This window comes from Oncorhynchus mykiss, chromosome 2 (genome assembly GCF_057628025.1).
Source record: "Oncorhynchus mykiss isolate SJ-2025 chromosome 2, ASM5762802v1, whole genome shotgun sequence".
NCBI lineage: Eukaryota > Metazoa > Chordata > Actinopteri > Salmoniformes > Salmonidae > Oncorhynchus > Oncorhynchus mykiss.
Genome location: NC_143023.1, coordinates 15,346,506 through 15,363,084, shown reverse-complemented (window position 1 = coordinate 15,363,084; position 16,579 = coordinate 15,346,506). Strand labels below are relative to the sequence as shown.

The following is a 16,579-nucleotide window of genomic DNA, read 5'->3' as shown; positions in this document are numbered from 1 at the left end:
ACGTGTGGTAAATTCAATTGATTGGACATGATTTGGAAAGGCACACACCTGTCTATATGTGGTCCCACAGTTGACAGTGCATGTCAGAGCAAAAACCAAGCCATGAGGTCGTATAGGAATTGTCCGTAGAGCTCCAAGACAAGACTGTGTCGAGGCACAGATCTGGGGAAGGGTACCAAAACATTTCTGCAGCATTGAAGGCCCACAAGAACACAGTGGCCTCCATCATTCTTAAATGGTTCTCCCAAGCGGCGCAGCGGACTAAGGCACTGCATCTCAGTAAAAGAGGCGTCTCTACAGTCCCTGGTTCAAGTCATCCGGGTTTGGCCGGGGTAGGCCGTAAACAAGAATGTTCTTAACTGACTTGCTTAGTTAAATAGAGGTTAAATAAGATTTGGAAACACCAAGACTCTTCCTAGAACTGGCTGCCTGGCCAAACTGAGCAATCAGGGGAGAAGGGCCTTTGTCAGAGAGGTGACCAAGAACTCAATGGTCACTCTGACAGAGCTCCAGAGTTCCTCTGTGGAGATGGTAGAACCTTCCAGAAGAACAACCATCTCTACAGCACTCCACCAATCAGGACTTTTTCGTAGAGTGGCCAGACGGAAGCCACTCCTCAGTAAAAGGCACATGACAGCCCGCTTGGAGTTTGCCAAAAGGCACCTAAAGGACTCTCAGACCATGAGAAACAAGATGCTCTGGTCTGATGAAACCAAGGTTGAACTGTTTGACCTGAATTCCAAGCGTCACGTCTGTAGGAAACCTAGCACCATCCCTACGGTGAAGCATGTTGCTAGCAGCATCTTGCTGTGGGGATGTTTTTCAGCGGCAGGGACTGGGAGACTAGTCAGGATCGAGGGAACGATTTACAGAGCAAAATACAGAGAGATACTTGATGAAAACCTGCTCCAGAGCACTCAGGACCTCAGACTGGGGCAAAGGTTCACCTTCCAACAGCATAACTACCCTAAGCACACAGCCAAGACAACGCAGGAGTGGCTTCAGGACAAGTCTCTGAATGTCCTTGAGTGGCCCAGCCAGAGCCCGGACTTGAACAAGATCTAACATCTCTAGAGAACGGAAAATAGTTGTGCAGCGACACTCCCCATTCAATCTGACAGAGCTTGAGAGGATCTGCAGAGAAAAATGGGAGAAACTCCCCAAATACCGGTGTGTCAAGCTTGTACCATCATACCCAAGAAGACCCAAGGCTGTAATCGCTGCCAAAGGTGCTTCAACGATGTACTGAGTAAAGGGTCTGAATACTTATGTAAATGTGATATTTCAGTTTTATCTTTTTTTTTGCAAACATTTCTAAAAATACATTTTTGCTTTGTCATTATGGAGTACTGTGTGTTGAATGAGGCTGTAACGTAACACAATGTGCAAAAGGTTAAGGGTTCTGAATACTTTTCAAATGCACTGTAAGTAAAACCACAAGTCCAAATCCCTCTCCATCCATGGCTATTTTAGGAAAGTGCCCATTTTAGCTAGCTGGCTAGCTAGCCACCAGATGACAACACAACGAGATGCAACAATTCAAGTTTTCTGTCAATGACGTTTGGCTTTTGATGTGATGTGATTGGTGTGAAGCCAAATCCAAACTGGCTTCCCTTGACACTTTTACAGGATGGACCAGGACCATTCACAGCTGAGTTTACTTAGCCAATCAGCGTATCATTTTATCAAGGGAGTCCAAATGCTCACTGGCTTCCCTTGCATTCAATGCTACAGGCGGCAACAATATTCTCTTTTTGACGAGACAGCATCAGATATATGGGCTACACATACAGAGACAGAGGGGCACTGTTTCGCTCACTTGGTTGAGTTCTCCGGTGAGATCCATTCAACCTCTTGTGTATTGAAGGAAAAAAACGTATGAAACACAGAGAGACAAAAGATACATTACTCTATCTGTTTATTTTTTTTGGTCAATTTCTTGGGGAAGCCTGGCTTCCCTTGGCATCCATGAATACATGCCAGGGGAGAATGTAGCCTACGTGTAAATAACAAACTGACTAAAAACATGGCTGTGATTATGTTCTTAATGAATCTGTCTGTGAGTCCTACATGTCTAAGTTTCTCCTTGCTTTGTGAATAATTATACATTATGGTTTGTGTTTCTGAGAAATGTGGTTGAATAAACTCGAACTGATGTTGACTTTAAGGGTGTGGTGGAAATATGACTCGGTCTACTACCATGCACAGACACACACACCTTATTGCCTGTTCACACTTGCTCACTCAAGGTGTTGATGCAATGTGGTGGCTAAAATATTTGCGCCATCCCTAACATTGATCTGTGGAAAGTAATTTTTAAGTAACTTAACGTTTTGTGGAGGGTTCATAATAGCATACCCAAGTTTATCATATTAAGGCTAAAAATAGTTAAATTTTTTCTAAATACAACATTGCATTATGTTTTTAGAATCAAACTATAGGCTATAGTCTACAATAAACCATCTATTGTAAACATGAAAATAAAATAACTAGCGAACTATAGAGTAGTTATTAACCCCATTCAGAACCAATCAGTCGATATAATCGAGAAAATCATCAGAAATCACGCGATATGAATCTGACCGTGGGATGCCGCCTGACCCACTAGTTGATCAGAAGGTTCAAATCAACGTTTCATATCGTAAAGAGTAGTTATTAACACAATAAAATGAATATGTTGGCAGCCCTTCCCCCTTCGTCTATCTCCCTTGCTCTTTCCCAGGCACACTGCCCCCTTTCCCAGGCACACGCCCTTCTGTGACACAATACAAAAAAGTTTGGTGAAGAAAAATTCTATCACGGAAGAGGTTCTTTTGAGTGCAACTAGTTGATCAAGTTTGAGCCTTGAGAAGAGTGCCTGAGAGACACAGAGAGAGCCTGGACAAGATAATTGACATCGAGCACATTTGTGTTTTTCTCATTCACAATCTAACGGTGAGTAGATAAAGTAACTGAAGTATGTAGCCTAGCCTGTTTGTCTAAAGTTCCGTTGACTCAAACAGGCCATTGCGTTGATGGATCCAAATGGGCCTCCCAGAAAATGTTCCTCCGTTCGAACATTAATAATGTAGTTTGCGAGCGGATCTATTGTCCAAAACCCACCTAGCATGATAGCACAGGGATCGGCTTCTCCTTATCGGTAACCCAATCCTCAACCCCTTTACAATTCAGGACAAACCAGAAGGCGCGTCTTTATTTCTTTATTTTCCCTGTCAGTCTTACCTCGGGACCACTACAAATCGACCGTATTAGTTCGGCTAAAGGCTAGGGGGGGGGGGCTCAAAATCACGGTGGGTAGGCTACCCACAATCGTCTCAAATTATGCACGAGCCGAAGAGTAGTTACACGCTTGTGGACAATGACATCCATTCGAGTCTGTCTACAACCTCAACACCGAGCGTGGCCCTGTGTAACAGCAGCTAGGACAGCTCGCTCTCTAGTCTTTTCACCCTGAATTATTAACGAACGGTAAGACGTTGGTATAGTGAGTCGAATGACAACCCAAGGTGTATTTAATAGCGCGGGGAGAAATGGCTTGTGGCAAACGGCGTTGACAGCACCATGCAGGTATGGTTGCGGAAGGGAACCAGTCACACCTGGTAAGTTATTGAACACATCACATCCCCGCTGATTGATTCTGGTTGGCCATCGAAATAATCAAAGCTCATGCAGGTGAAACGAGTCCACTGAACCGAGCATCACACAGTTCATAGGCATGGAGAGAGTGAGTAGACGTGGCTCTAAATAAGCTATTGTGTCCATTTATGTAGTTAGGCCTGTAGCAGTGGTTCTCAAACTTTGCTGTGACCCACCCAACGCTCTCTAAAGTATCCTAATTAGACTGAAGCAAGTTCTCTCCGACATATTCAGGCTGCCACATGATTGTATCTATCCCCTCAATGTGTTCGGAAAGGAGAAAAATATGTACATTTTCAGGTTGATGATCACCTGCAAGCCCTGACATCCCAGGTCAAGCCAGGTATAACCCACAATGCTTTATAGAACACACTACTACCCTCTTGGCACACACTAGTTGAATTAACGTTGTTTCAACATTATTTGCCAACATATTTTAACGTGAATCAACATGGAACATTTTGAAAAAAGTCAACCAGCATTGGAAGCATTGAAATGTGGGTAAAACTTCAATTTAACCTGACAAAGGTATTTACAGTACATCAATCTAATTTCAACATAATAATCATAACTATGTATAAGTTGAAATCCTGTTAAATTCCACTTAAAAACATAAATAATAGTTTATCATATTCAATATGGATGAAATTACGTTGAGTTTCATATTTGATTGGACATATTTTACACCGTCATTGTTTCAACGTCATGCCATTAACCTAAATATGTTGAAATAAAAAGTGAAGCCACAGTCGCTACACTTCCTGCCTGAACATTGTCGCCTAGTGGAATACAGGAGGAAATTCACTTCAGTCAGATCAAGTCTACCATCCAGATTAGAGGTCGACCGAATATGATTTTTCAATGCCGATACCGATTGTTGGAGGACCAAAAAAAGCCGATACCGATTAATCAGACAATTTTTTACAATTGTATTATTTATTTATTTGTAATAATGACAATTACAACAATACTGAATGAACACTTGTGGGGGGCTCCCGAGTGGCACAGCGGTCTAAGGCCCTGTGTCTCAGTGCTATGTGGGGGGCTCCCGAGTGGCACAGCGGTCTAAGGCCCTGTGTCTCAGTGCTATGTGGGGGGCTCCCGAGTGGCACAGCGGTCTAAGGCCCTGCATCTCAGTGATTGAGGTGTCACTGCAGACACCCTGGTTTGACTCCAGGCCGTATCACAACCGTCCGTGATTGGGAGTCCCGTAGGGCGGTGCACAATTGGCCCAGCATCGCCCGGGTTTGGCCAGTGTAGACCGTCATTGTAAATAATAATTTGTTCTTAACTGACTTGCCTAGTTAAATGAAGGTTAAATTTGAAAAAATATATTTTTTAAAGTATTGTTGCAGCCTGAGCTGACCTGGTTTTCCCAAGTCATTGCTTCAAACATAAAACACCAAACTAGTGTCACCTTATTGAACTCTGTTGTCTCTTCTCTTAACATCTCATCTCCTCTCCTCCCTCCCGCTGACCGAGTCCTGTCCAGGGTTCTGTTCTGTATTCTGGTGCAGCCCGGGCAGCTTGGTTTCACACCAGTTAGTCTCATTACATCCTCTGTTTGGGTTTAAAAAGATACTCCTGGATCGATATGCTCATCAATCACTCTGATCTAGGGCTCACACACACACACACACACACACACACACACACTATATAACAAGGATGGGCAACTGATGGGGGTGGGGGCCACCAAAAATCAGAAATCATGAGGGCCACAGTAGCTTGCGGGTCTGCGTACCCACAACCATACCCACACATGCAGTCAGAGCAAGCCTTTTGGGGGCCCTAAACAAAATTATTTGAGTGAATTTCCTGCGATTCTACACTTGCCATGAGACCAATGTTTTCTGTTTTTCATATTAATTTCATCTGATGAAATTGTGATTTCATGATGATTACTACACGTTTAGATAGCTGGCCGCTAGACTCATTTACCAATATAACATGTTTAGCTGACTTGGCTAATTGAGTGACTGACATAATAAGAGAAACTGCTGATGCACAACCACATTTAGAAATGTCACCTGGTCTATTCTACTATTGTAACTCTCAACAGCAAGTTGAGACCCTGACTGAGTTCCTGAAAAATGTGTGTGGAAATTGATCCGCGGGCCTACAGAAGGGGTTCAGGTGCCCATCCCTGATTATAATAATATATACCATTTAGTGCATACACTACTACCCTGGCACCATGCTTTACCAACTGAGCTACAGAGGACCGCACACAGCGTCTCCTAATTATGTGCGTAGAAGATGTCTCGCTCGGGACACCCGCAGGCTGGTGAAATAGTGATGAGGGATGAAGATGATGACAGATGTCCAGCGGTGTGGGTCTGTGGTTGGCTAATGTGTTAGTTACAGCGGAACTCACACAGGATAGTGTGTGTATGTGTGGCATCAAGGTGGGATATGAAACAGAATCCTACACCTGGCATCAGACCATGGGTGTGTTCTGCTCTCTCTCACCCACTAATTAGGCTAATGTAAGATCAGTCCTAATTGGCCTAGGCCCAGGGGACAGGTGTGTGTGTGTGTGTGTGTGTGTGTGTGTGTGTTTGTGGGAATGTGCATACATTTTGGTGTGTATGCATTCAGGTGTGACAGTGTCAGATTGGAGATTTACCTGTGGGTTGAGTCTCTAGGGTTACCCTCATCAGGACATCACCCATCATCATTACCCTCATCAGGACATCACCCTAATGTTAAAAGAGAAGGGGTTAGAGATACTGGCGGGGTAGGGTAGCTATATATATATATATATATTAGAGAGTGTAACAGACAGGTCTTAGCTGTAGTAATGTGAACCCATAACCTTCTGCTGGCTTATGGTGATCAGGTATCCCTCTCTCCATCAGACATCACAGCTCCCATTGTTTACCTCAGACCCCCCCCCCCCCTCTCTCCATCCTTTCCTTTGTTTACCTCACCAGGCTCTCCTTATCTCCCTCCACCCCCCGTCCATTCTTTCCTCTATTCTGACGTCCTCTTGCTACACTCTTAAAAGGGTTCTTCAGCTTTCCCCATTGAATAACCCTTTTTTGTTCCAGTTCAAAACCATTTGGTTCCAGGTAGAACCCTTTTGCGTTCCGTGCAGGACCCTTTCCACAGAGTTTTCTATGTGGAATCAAAAAGGATTTTCCTATGGGGACAGCCGAAGAACTCTTTAGGAACCCTTTTTTCTAAGAGTGTACCTTGTCTTAACTGTTCCAGCTAGTTCCAGTGAAACAGTTGCTGCATTCAATTGTCTAAACTTTAGAGTTTTCTGCACCCCCCCCCCATCCTCTCCTCTCTCCCAGTAGCTATGGAGTCGGCCATCCAGACAGTGGTAGAAGTGTATCTGAAGTCTGCCAAAGGGAAGGGCAGTCTCGGAGATAAGGACTTCCAGGGCCTTGTCAATAAACAGCTCGGCAACATCATGACTGTAAGTTCCACCTATCCTTGTATCACTACTCCTCAACTCTGACCCTAGATTTGTGTCCACGTCCTGGTTAAACCCGAGCCTCAACTCTGACCCTAGATTTGTGTCCACGTCCTGGTTAAACCCGAGCCTCAACTCTGACCCTAGGTTCGTGTCCACGTCCTGGTTAAACCCGAGCCTCATCTCTGACCCTAGGTTCGTGTCCACGTCCTGGTTAAACCCGAGCCTCAACTCTGACCCTAGATTCGTGTCCGTGTCCCGGTTAAACCCGAGCCTCAACTCTGACCCTAGGTTCGTGTCCGCGTCCCGGTTAAACCCGAGCCTCAACCACGACCCTAGGTTCGTGTCCGCATCCCTGTTAAACTCGAGCCTCAACCACGACCCTAGGTTTGTGTCCGCATTCCTGTTAAACTCGAGCCTTAACCACGACCCTAGGTTCGTGTCCGCATCCCTGTTAAACTCTAGCCTCAACCACGACCCTAGGTTTGTGTCCGCATCCCTGTTTAACTCGAGCCTCAACCACGACCCTAGGTTCGAGTCAGCGTCCCGGTTAAACCCAAGCCTTAATCCTAGTCATAATGCAAATCGGCACCAGGTGTTATTGGGGAAGCAATCTTTAATGATAGACTCTTCCTCTCTCCCCACTCTCTCCCCCTCTCACCTCATAGGGAACAGAGAGTTCCTCTGCAGTGAAGGAGATGCGTAAGGGATTGGACGAGAACAAAGATGGGAAGGTCAGCTTCCAGGAATACATGACTCTGATTGGCTACGTGGCAAACACCCTCAGCGAGCAGAGGACTGCAGCCAACAACACACCTGCCTCATAGGAACTACATATGGCTTCATAGACACTCTATAAGATGTCTTATGCAGTCTATAAGGCAGGGTTCTTCAATCCTGGTCCTAGTGACCCACAGGGTGTGCAGGCTTTAGTTCCATTCCAGCACTGACACACCAGAGGAAACGCGTGAAGGCTTTGATGGGATTGATTACAGTGTGTGTGACCACAGGGCCAGAATTGAAGAACACTGCCATAAGGCCCCATGTACCTATAGAGGCTCATAGACCTGTCAATCTCCCTTGGCTGTATATCACTACATAATCACTACATAATCAGACTTAACTTCATCTCAACTTATTTTATATGCTTACACTACCAATCTTCATCTCAGTTATAACAATGTTACTGGTCTTATAAATACTTTATGAAGGCATTTTTTTTACATTAAGTTTAACAGTTCACATGTTTTAGTATAACTACTCTAAATCAACACTTCTACAGTAAATGCTTTGTTATCATGTTGAAATAAATGCCATGGCAATGTTTTAAAGTCATGTCTTCTTTCACTACTCTAACATTATCTCTAAATGACATTCTCTAGGTTGCCCTGTGTCATGATGAAGACACACACACACCTTATAGAACCAATATGCTGATTCCTGCTTCCATGGCCACCAGCGGCCCCTTCTAAATTTAGTCGTGTCACACTCCGTGGCCCACGATGCACCAGAATATTGAAATTAGACACCCAATATACAACACCACCTATTGTGCACAGCAAGGATACACACACATCTTCTGCCAACAGAATACAATGCTGCATTGCACCAGGGAGAGATAACAAGTCTATACTGTAATACAGGCAGATCTATACACTACAATCCTACTCTCCACTCCCCCGGGGCTAGCAGCCTCAGAGCTGTAGTGGATGTAAGTACTGTATGTTACATTAACATTCAGACTTAACAAACATGACGTGCACAGACACTATATCATTCAGTGGTTGTATAAGCCTGAGGCGTGGTCAAAGAAACAGCACAGACAAACAAGGAGACATATTTACTTTGCTGTTTTGGTTTGTGGAGTGCAGTTGTCATTAAAATATACATTATTACAATAGCTGTGCATTTGTATGAGTGTAGGATTTGTGTGTAATTATGTTTGTGTGTGTGTTACAGAAGTGATAACTATGCATGGCTGCCTGTCAAGGGTGTTGTCTCCATTCAGCTAGTACCCTCTGATCCTGTATCAGGTACCAGCTTCCCTTTCAAACAGCCTCAGGCCAGACACACACCCACTAGGCTAACCACAGCCTCCGGTCTGCTGAGCTGTTTACATTATAAACCCCCTCTGGAGCTCCTATATTACTCTAAAGCCATTCCAACATGTTCTGCACTTCATTTCAATAATCACTACCATCTAACCTACTGGGAGACACAACCATTGTTTCAGGCCTTAACCTAATCACCAGCTCAAATTGGCTGCTACCAATGAGTGGGTCCAACACAGCATTTGGAAACACTACCAGGCCAAGCAGGGCAGCTGTTGGACCAGGCCCGGCCAACAAGGTCATCACACCACACACCCTGAGGGGAACAGACACAGTTCACTGAGCAGATGCTTGAGAATGACAGATTAGTTTTTCCCAATTGTTTACACACTAAAATTGGAACTTGAAACGCAATCACCGAAACCTGAAACTCATGTACCAAATCCTTAAACCAAGTCTGCAAAATTGCCAGCTCTATAAACAATTCCAAGCTCTGTAAACCAATTGGCAACACTCACTCCTCACAGGTGTAAACACTAGATGCTGAATTGTTAACTTAAAAATCAGAGCTTTAGCACTATAAAAGGCCAAAGATGAGCTCCTGTTTTGGAGGAAAATGGAAGTCAATGGTGAATCAAGAGCTAGAGCTAGAGGAGGAGGAGGAGGAAGGACAGTTGTCTCAGGTGAGATCAGGGCCACATTGGTTGACCATGTGCTCAACCATGGATTGAGTATGAGGGATGCTGGGCAGAGAGTTCAGCTCAACCTGAGCTGCTACACGGTTGCATCTATCATCCGTACATTCAGAAATGACAACCGGTAAGTTACCTACCATCTACACTATGCTCTTTATGTATACTGCAGTCCGACATACCAGTAGGCCTATGTTACTCAGTGATTGTTACCCAACGTTACAGTAATGTCATTTGATATTGAAATAAAATAGATTATTTTAGCTTACTGTAACCAATCATATCATATTTGTGGATCTTCTGCAGAACTGAGAGATGGCCAGGCCATGGTAGAAGACACTGGCTGTTCACACCAGAACTGAGAGATGGCCAGGCTATGGTAGAAGACACCGTCTGTTCACACCAGAACAGGAGATGGCCAGGCCATGGTAGAAGACACCGGCTGTTCACACCAGAACTGAGAGATAGCCAGGCCATGGTAGAAGACACCGTCTGTTCACACCAGAACTGAGAGATGGCCAGGCCATGGTAGAAGACACCGGCTGTTTACAACAGAACAGGAGACCGCTATTGTGAACATGGTGGTGGCAAACAATACCATTAGACTAGGAGAAATCCAGAACCACATCATTTCAGACAACACAATATTCAATAACATTCACCAGGTGGGCTTGTCTACATTGGACCGTGTATTACAGTGCAACTGAATCCTGATGAAACAGGTCTACAGGTCGCCATTTGAGCAACACTCAGAGAGGGTTAAAGAACAGCACTATGAATATGAGCAAGTAAGTACTATACTGTGAATTTACTATCATATCAGCACTGTATAGACACATTACAGTACTGTAATCCAGTGTATTGTGCCTCACCATATTGACTGCTCTAGGTCACATTGTCTTGTGTGTTTCAGAGAGTCTTGGAGCTGGATGCTAGCCAAAAGAAGGGGACGGAACATTATTGGCCATTGTGAATGTCCCTGGACAGCGTGGAGGGAATATCACCATGTGTGCAGCCGTTAGCCAGCAAGGCGTCAGCCATCACCATGCCAACCTTAGTCCCTACAACACCGCCCTTCTCATCACATTCCTGGACACACTACACGGCATCCTCATTCCAGCCGAGCAGAGGGGTGGACCAGAGCAGCCCAGGTATGTTGTCATCTAGGACAACGTGAGTTTCCACCGGGCTGCTCTGGTCCATCGACCACCCACAGTTTGTTCTATACCTCCCACCATATTCCCCATTCCTAAACACAATTGAAAAGTTTTTTTCGGCATGGTGGTGGAAGGTGTATGACCGCCATCCCCTCACACGCCTCTTCTCCAGGCAATGGATGATGCATGTGGTGAAGTTGATGTGGGGGCTTTTGGTGGCTGGATCCGTCACTCCAGAAGATTCTGTTTAGCCAGGGAGAACATCGCTTGTGATGTAGATTAGGTGCTGTGGCCAGACCAAAATAGGAGGCAGGTGTAATGAACACGAGGGGAGACAGCGCTGGTTTCAAGCGTTGTTTATTGCATAGGACCACAGGAGGAGGCAGGTAGCTGGGTCCAGGGGCAGGCAGAAGGTCACACACAGGAGGAGGCAGGTAGCTAGGTCCAGGGGCAGGCAGAAGGTCATACACAGGAGGAGGCAGGTAGCTGGGTCCAGGGGCAGGCAGAAGGTCATACACAGGAGGAGGCAGGTAGCTGGGTCCAGGGGCAGGCAGAAGGTCATACACAGGAGGAGTCAGGTAGCTGGGTCCAGGGGCAGGCAGAAGGTCATACACAGGAGGAGGCAGGTAGCTGGGTCCAGGGGCAGGCAGAAGGTCATACACACGAGGAGGCAGGTAGCTGGGTCCAGGGGCAGGCAGAAGGTCATACACAGGAGGAGGCAGGTAGCTGGGTCCAGGGGCAGGCAGAAGGTCATACACAGGAGGAGTCAGGTAGCTGGGTCCAGGGGCAGGCAGAAGGTCATACACAGGAGGAGGCAGGTAGCTGGGTCCAGGGGCAGGCAGAAGGTCATACACAGGAGGAGGCAGGTAGCTGGGTCCAGGGGCAGGCAGAAGGTCATACACAGGAGGAGGCAGGTAGCTGGGTCCAAGGGCAGGCAGAAGGTCATACACAGGAGGAGGCAGGTAGCTGGGTCCAGGGGCAGGCAGAAGGTCATACACAGGAGGGGGCAGGTAGCTGGGTCCAGGGGCAGGCAGAAGGTCATACACAGGAGGAGGCAGGTTGCTGGGTCCAGGGGCAGGCAGAAGGTCATACACAGGAGGAGGCAGGTAGCTGGGTCCAGGGGCAGGCAGAAGGTCATACACAGGAGGGGCAGATAGCTGGGTCCAGGGGCAGGCAGAAGGTCATACACAGGAAGGGGCAGGTAGCTGGGTCCAGGGGCAGGCAGAAGGTCATACACATGAGGAGGCAGGTAGATGTGTCCAGGGGCAGGCAGAAGCTCATACACAGGAGGAGGCAGGTAGTTGGGTCCAGGGGCAGGCAGAAGGTCATACACAGGAGGGGGCAGGTAGCTGGGTCCAGGGGCAGGCAGAAGGTCATACACAGGGGTCCAAAAGGGAAACAGTACAGGCATGGAGAAGGCTAATGACGTAGTGCAGGAGATCAGGCAATAGGTAGATAACAGGCTGAAGTACAGGCAGGGAATAGGCAAAAGGTGTGGTTAGTGAGGCAGACAAACTATCATTCACAGGAGAAGCCGATCATGGGCACCACAGCGCTCTGCAAGCCGTGTGTCACAAAACAAACAATACCTCACAGTGACGGGGTGCAAAGAACTGAACCAAATAGTGTGTGATAATGACATACAGGTGACTAGAATTCAGGTGATTGGGATCTGGAGAGTGAGCTGTGTTCAGGGGATCTACGTGTTTGAGGATGTGAGTTTGAAGCAGACATTACAGCAGGATGTAGCCTAATGTTTTTCTTTCTTACATTTTGCATGTGTTTTTGTCTTTAGAGTTTTGAAGGAATGAGCCACTTTCATTTTTTATTTTTGTACAGAAAACCCTTTATCTTACTGAATGTTTTTCCTGTTGTACTCCTGTTGGGTACAGAAAGTGTTACATACAAAACACAAGTGTTCAAAAATACTGCAATTTGGAAATAAATGACAATGTTTTTGTTACTGTATTGCATTTGTATGTGTTTATTTATGTATATTTGAGTAGGTGTACATTACTGTAACAATCTTTTACAACCGGCTACAATGTAACACTGACAATGCAAAAGGCATAAACCTACTGCTGGGATATTCATAGTGTTTTGTGTTGAGCACATCATAAACATACTGCTGGGATATTCATAGTAGTGTTTTGTGTTGAGCACATCATAAACCTACTGCTGGGATATTCATAGTGTTTTGTGTTGAGCACATCATAAACCTATTGCTGGGATATTCAGTGTTTTGTGTTGAACACATCATAAACCTACTGCTGGGATATTCATAGTAGTGTTTTGTGTTGAGCACATCATAAACCTACTGCTGGGATATTCATAGTGTTTTGTGTTGAACACATCATAAACCTACTGCTGGAATATTCAGTGTTTTGTGTTGAGCACATCATAAACCTACTGCTGGGATATTCAGTGTTTTGTGTTGAGCACATCATAAACCTACTGCTGGGATATTCAGTGTTTTGTGTTGAGCACATCATAAACCTACTGCTGGGATATTCATAGTGTTTTGTGTTGAACAGATCATAAACCTACAGCTGGGATATTCATAGTGTTTTGTGTTGAACACATCATAAACCTACTGCTGGGATATTCATAGTGTTTTGTGTTGAGCACATCATAAACCTACTGCTGGGATATTCATAGTGTTTTGTGTTGAGCACATAAACCTACTGCTGGGATATTCAGTGTTTTGTGTTGAGCACATCATAAACCTACTGCTGGGATATTCAGTGTTTTGTGTTGAGCACATCATAAACCTACTGCTGGGATATTCATAGTGTTTTGTGTTGAGCACATCATAAACCTACTGCTGGGATATTCATAGTGTTTTGTGTTGAGCACATCATAAACCTACTGCTGGGATATTCAGTGTTTTGTGTTGAGCACATCATAAACCTACTGCTGGGATATTCATAGTGTTTTGTGTTGAGCACATCATAAACCTACTGCTGGGATATTCAGTGTTATGTGTTGAGCACATCATAAACCTACTGCTGGGATATTCATAGTGTTTTGTGTTGAGCACATAAACCTACTGCTGGGATATTCATAGTGTTTTGTGTTGAGCACATCATAAACCTACTGCTGGGATATTCATAGTGTTTTGTGTTGAGCACATAAACCTACTGCTGGGATATTCAGTGTTTTGTGTTGAGCACATCATAAACCTACTGCTGGGATATTCAGTGTTTTGTGTTGAGCACATCATAAACCTACTGCTGGGATATTCATAGTGTTTTGTGTTGAGCACATAAACCTACTGCTGGGATATTCCGTGTTTTGTGTTGAGCACATCATAAACCTACTGCTGGGATATTCATAGTGTTTTGTGTTGAGCACATCATAAACCTACTGCTGGGATATTCAGTGTTTTGTGTTGAGCACATCATAAACCTACTGCTGGGATATTCATAGTGTTTTGTGTTTAGCACATCATAAACCTACTGCTGGGATATTCAGTGTTTTGTGTTGAGCACATCATAAACCTACTGCTGGGATTTTCAGTGTTTTGTGTTGAGCACATCATAAACCTACTGCTGGGATATTCATAGTGTTTTGTGTTGAGCACATCATAAACCTACTGCTGGGATATTCCGTGTTTTGTGTTGAGCACATCATAAACCTACTGCTGGGATATTCATAGTGTTTTGTGTTGAGCACATCATAAACCTACTGCTGGGATATTCATAGTGTTTTGTGTTGAGCACCTCATAAACCTACTGCTGGGATATTCAGTGTTTTGTGTTGAGCACATCATAAACCTACTGCTGGGATATTCAGTGTTTTGTGTTGAGCACATCATAAACCTACAGCTGGGATATTCAGTGTTTTGTGTTGAACACATCATAAACCTACTGCTGGGATATTCATAGTGTTTTGTGTTGAACAGATCATAAACCTACAGCTGGGATATTCATAGTGTTTTGTGTTGAACACATCATAAACCTACTGCTGGGATATTCATAGTGTTTTGTGTTGAGCACATCATAAACCTACTGCTGGGATATTCATAGTGTTTTGTGTTGAGCACATAAACCTACTGCTGGGATATTCAGTGTTTTGTGTTGAGCACATCATAAACCTACTGCTGGGATATTCAGTGTTTTGTGTTGAGCACATCATAAACCTACTGCTGGGATATTCATAGTGTTTTGTGTTGAGCACATCATAAACCTACTGCTGGGATATTCATAGTGTTTTGTGTTGAGCACATCATAAACCTACTGCTGGGATATTCAGTGTTTTGTGTTGAGCACATCATAAACCTACTGCTGGGATATTCATAGTGTTTTGTGTTGAGCACATCATAAACCTACTGCTGGGATATTCAGTGTTATGTGTTGAGCACATCATAAACCTACTGCTGGGATATTCATAGTGTTTTGTGTTGAGCACATAAACCTACTGCTGGGATATTCATAGTGTTTTGTGTTGAGCACATCATAAACCTACTGCTGGGATATTCATAGTGTTTTGTGTTGAGCACATAAACCTACTGCTGGGATATTCAGTGTTTTGTGTTGAGCACATCATAAACCTACTGCTGGGATATTCAGTGTTTTGTGTTGAGCACATCATAAACCTACTGCTGGGATATTCATAGTGTTTTGTGTTGAGCACATAAACCTACTGCTGGGATATTCCGTGTTTTGTGTTGAGCACATCATAAACCTACTGCTGGGATATTCATAGTGTTTTGTGTTGAGCACATCATAAACCTACTGCTGGGATATTCAGTGTTTTGTGTTGAGCACATCATAAACCTACTGCTGGGATATTCATAGTGTTTTGTGTTTAGCACATCATAAACCTACTGCTGGGATATTCAGTGTTTTGTGTTGAGCACATCATAAACCTACTGCTGGGATTTTCAGTGTTTTGTGTTGAGCACATCATAAACCTACTGCTGGGATATTCATAGTGTTTTGTGTTGAGCACATCATAAACCTACTGCTGGGATATTCCGTGTTTTGTGTTGAGCACATCATAAACCTACTGCTGGGATATTCATAGTGTTTTGTGTTGAGCACATCATAAACCTACTGCTGGGATATTCATAGTGTTTTGTGTTGAGCACCTCATAAACCTACTGCTGGGATATTCAGTGTTTTGTGTTGAGCACATCATAAACCTACTGCTGGGATATTCAGTGTTTTGTGTTGAACACATCATAAACCTACTGCTGGGATATTCATAGTGTTTGTGTTGAGCACATCATAAACCTACTGCTGGGATATTCATAGTGTTTTGTGTTGAGCACATCATAAACCTACTGCTGGGATATTCATAGTGTTTGTGTTGAGCACATCATAAACCTACTGCTGGGATATTCATAGTGTTTTGTGTTGAGCACACAAACCTACTGCTGGGATATTCAGTGTTTTGTGTTGAGCACATCATAAACCTACTGCTGGGATATTCAGTGTTTTGTGTTGAACACATCATAAACCTACTGCTGGGATATTCATAGTGTTTGTGTTGAGCACATCATAAACCTACTGCTGGGATATTCATAGTGTTTTGTGTTGAACACATCATAAACCTACTGCTGGGATATTCAGTGTTTTGTGTTGAGCACATCATAAACCTACTGCTGGGATATTC

At 44.4% G+C, this 16,579-nt stretch overlaps 1 protein-coding gene across 2 annotated transcripts; it reads left to right on the top strand.

Annotated features, from left to right (window-relative positions):
- Positions 1 to 2,636: 2,636 nt before the first annotated feature.
- On the top strand, positions 2,637 to 8,391 carry LOC110536103 (protein S100-A16). Of its 2 annotated transcripts, none has more exons than XM_036939480.2 (3): positions 2,637 to 2,934; positions 6,939 to 7,063; positions 7,729 to 8,391. In XM_036939480.2, the coding sequence occupies exons 2-3, from the start codon at positions 6,944 to 6,946 to the stop codon at positions 7,885 to 7,887; spliced, it is 279 nt and encodes a 92-aa protein (XP_036795375.1). In that variant the 5' UTR covers positions 2,637 to 2,934; positions 6,939 to 6,943; the 3' UTR covers positions 7,888 to 8,391. The 2 variants fall into 2 exon arrangements, with proteins under 2 accessions (XP_036795375.1, XP_036795367.1); XM_036939472.2 differs by having other exon boundaries at positions 2,701 to 2,934; positions 6,942 to 7,063.
- The last annotated feature ends 8,188 nt before the right edge of the window (positions 8,392 to 16,579 follow it).

What these genes read in the sequence shown, in the direction of transcription:
- LOC110536103 (XM_036939480.2), top strand. Translation starts at nt 6,944, where the DNA reads ATGGAGTCGGCCATCCAGACAGTGGTAGAAGTGTATCTGAAGTCTGCC. An exon ending in AGCTCGGCAACATCATGACT is followed by an intron (nt 7,064 to 7,728) that starts GTAAGTTCCACC and finishes CTCACCTCATAG; the next exon opens with GGAACAGAGAGTTCCTCTGC.